This window comes from Otolemur garnettii, unplaced genomic scaffold (genome assembly GCF_000181295.1).
Source record: "Otolemur garnettii isolate 467f Iridium unplaced genomic scaffold, OtoGar3 scaffold00049, whole genome shotgun sequence".
NCBI lineage: Eukaryota > Metazoa > Chordata > Mammalia > Primates > Galagidae > Otolemur > Otolemur garnettii.
Window position 1 is genome coordinate 9,037,944 of NW_003852444.1, and position 2,063 is coordinate 9,040,006.

The 2,063-nt window shown below is 52.7% G+C and overlaps 1 protein-coding gene across 1 annotated transcript in view; it reads left to right on the plus strand.

Annotated features, from left to right (window-relative positions):
- Positions 1-2,063, plus strand: part of LOC111725871 (solute carrier family 23 member 1-like) — a 49,932-nt gene that overhangs the window by 46,161 nt on the left and 1,708 nt on the right. Inside the window, exons 10-11 of the mRNA XM_023514201.1 lie at positions 11-139; positions 219-550. Of these exons, the coding sequence (XP_023369969.1) occupies positions 11-139; positions 219-550 (461 nt within the window). The remainder of the gene's footprint in view (positions 1-10; positions 140-218; positions 551-2,063) is intronic.

The following is a 2,063-nucleotide window of genomic DNA, read 5'->3' on the forward strand; positions in this document are numbered from 1 at the left end:
TGTGCCCACCCCGGGTCCTTTCTCCTGCAGTACGTGGACATGAACTCATCCAGAAACCTCTTTGTCTTTGGCTTCTCCATCTACTGTGGACTCGCCATTCCCAACTGGGTGAACAAGAACACTGGGATCCTCCAGACAGGTGACTTTTTTCTGCCCTCAAGACTGGCATCGTCAGGGGGCAGAGCCGGTGCGAGCTTGTCACTTTGTCTCCACTCTAGGGATCCTCCAGCTGGACCAGGTCATCCAGGTGCTGCTCACCACGGGCATGTTTGTTGGTGGATTTCTGGGCTTTTTCCTGGACAACACTATCCCTGGTAGGGGCTCTCTTTGCCCTGTGAGCTGGTGCTATGGGCAGACGGTCAGCATCTGGGCCACACAGAGAGGTCCCCCTGGCCCAGTGACTATGTCAAGCTGGTCACACCTTCCCTGCGATGGGCCCTGGGTCTGGGTAGTTAGTTTTCTAGGGCTATTCAGATTGAGTGGATTGAACAACAGACATTTACTTTTTTACAGTTCTGGAGGCTGGAAGTCCAAGTTCAAGGTGCTGGGAGGCTGGTATCTCCTGAGGCCTCTCTCCTTGGCTTGCAAAGGCCACCTTCTTGCTGTGTCCTCACTTGGCCTGTCCTCTGTGGGCAGTAGGCACATCCCTGGTATCTCTGACAGCCCAGTCTCCTCCTCTTAGAAAGCCTCTGGTCAGATTGGATTAGGGCTCACCCTAGTTCTCATGTAACTTAATCACCTCTTTAAAGTTCACATTTCCAATACAGTCACATTCCGAGGCACTGGCTTCACTAAGAGTTTTGGGTGGGAGAGGAGACACAATTCAGCTTATAATGGGACACTGAAGTGGGAAATACACCAGAAACAAAAGAAAAAAGACTCAGTCCTGGCTCTTTTACAGACTGCAATCCAATTGGAAAAGGAGACCACACAAATATTCATTCATTCATTCACATAAAGTCTAATCCATTGAGCACTTGGGGTTTTTTTTGTCAGTTTTTGGCTGGGGCTGGGTTTGAACCCACCACCTCCAGCATATGGGGCCAGTGCCCTACTCCTTTGAGCCATAGGCGCTGCCTCAAGCACTTGTGATCTATGTACCAGGTGCTATGTACTGAGAATACAAGAGAAGTAAGATAAGCCCCTGCCTTCCAGAAATCCATGGGCTAATGGGGGAGAGAGGCAAGATGACAGACACTCACAATACCGGGTAATAAGTGCTGTGATGAGTAAGAATCTGCAGGTGCTGACACTGGAGGTGAAGAGTAAGGCTTCAGTCACGATGGCTTCCTGAAGAGCTGTCCAAGTTCATCTCTTCTCTTTTTGAGATCCTTCCACAGCCCTTATTAGGTCCTCTATGATAGTATCCACTTCGTGCTGTTCTGTTTTCCATGTTGCTTCTCTCCACCAACTATAAAATGCATCTGCATTCCAGAAACATTAAATGTGAACAGGCCTTCTCCCTGGAGGTGAAGAAGGCTCTGGGGTCTTACGCAGTCATACCCCTGTGACTGGCAAGGTGTCAGCCACACAGTAGAAGCTGAGCTGAACTGTGATTCATGAGATGGGGTTAGAGGAGGAGGAGGGGTAGGGGAAGCAGGAGGGAGAGGACAGGAGAGGAGGGAGGAGAGGAGCTGGAGGGGAGAGAAACTTTTCAGGTGCCCCAATGCCGACCATCTCCCTGGTGCTGTAGGTGGGGAGCAGGATGGTGACTGTTGGCACAGGCTGCATACTGCTGGGGGTGGGCGTGTTTGGGAAGATATCCAGGAGGAAGGGGAGGAGGGGGAGAGAGGGAAGCAGGAGAGGAGGAGAAGGAGGAAGGGGAGTAAGGAAGAGGAGGAAGAGAAGGAGGAGGAGGAGCTGGAGGAGAAAGAGGAGGAAGGGGAGGAAGAGGAAAAGGCTGGGGAGGGGAGGAGCAGAAGGAGGAGGGGAGGACGGGGAGGAGGAGGGAGGGGTGCACCAGCTGGGCTTGGAGAGGAGCCCCTCTGACAGCCTGCAGGGGCATGGGAGGCCTGCTCCAGTCCCTGCTGTGTGCTCCCTCCGGGCCCAGTTCTGACTTCTCC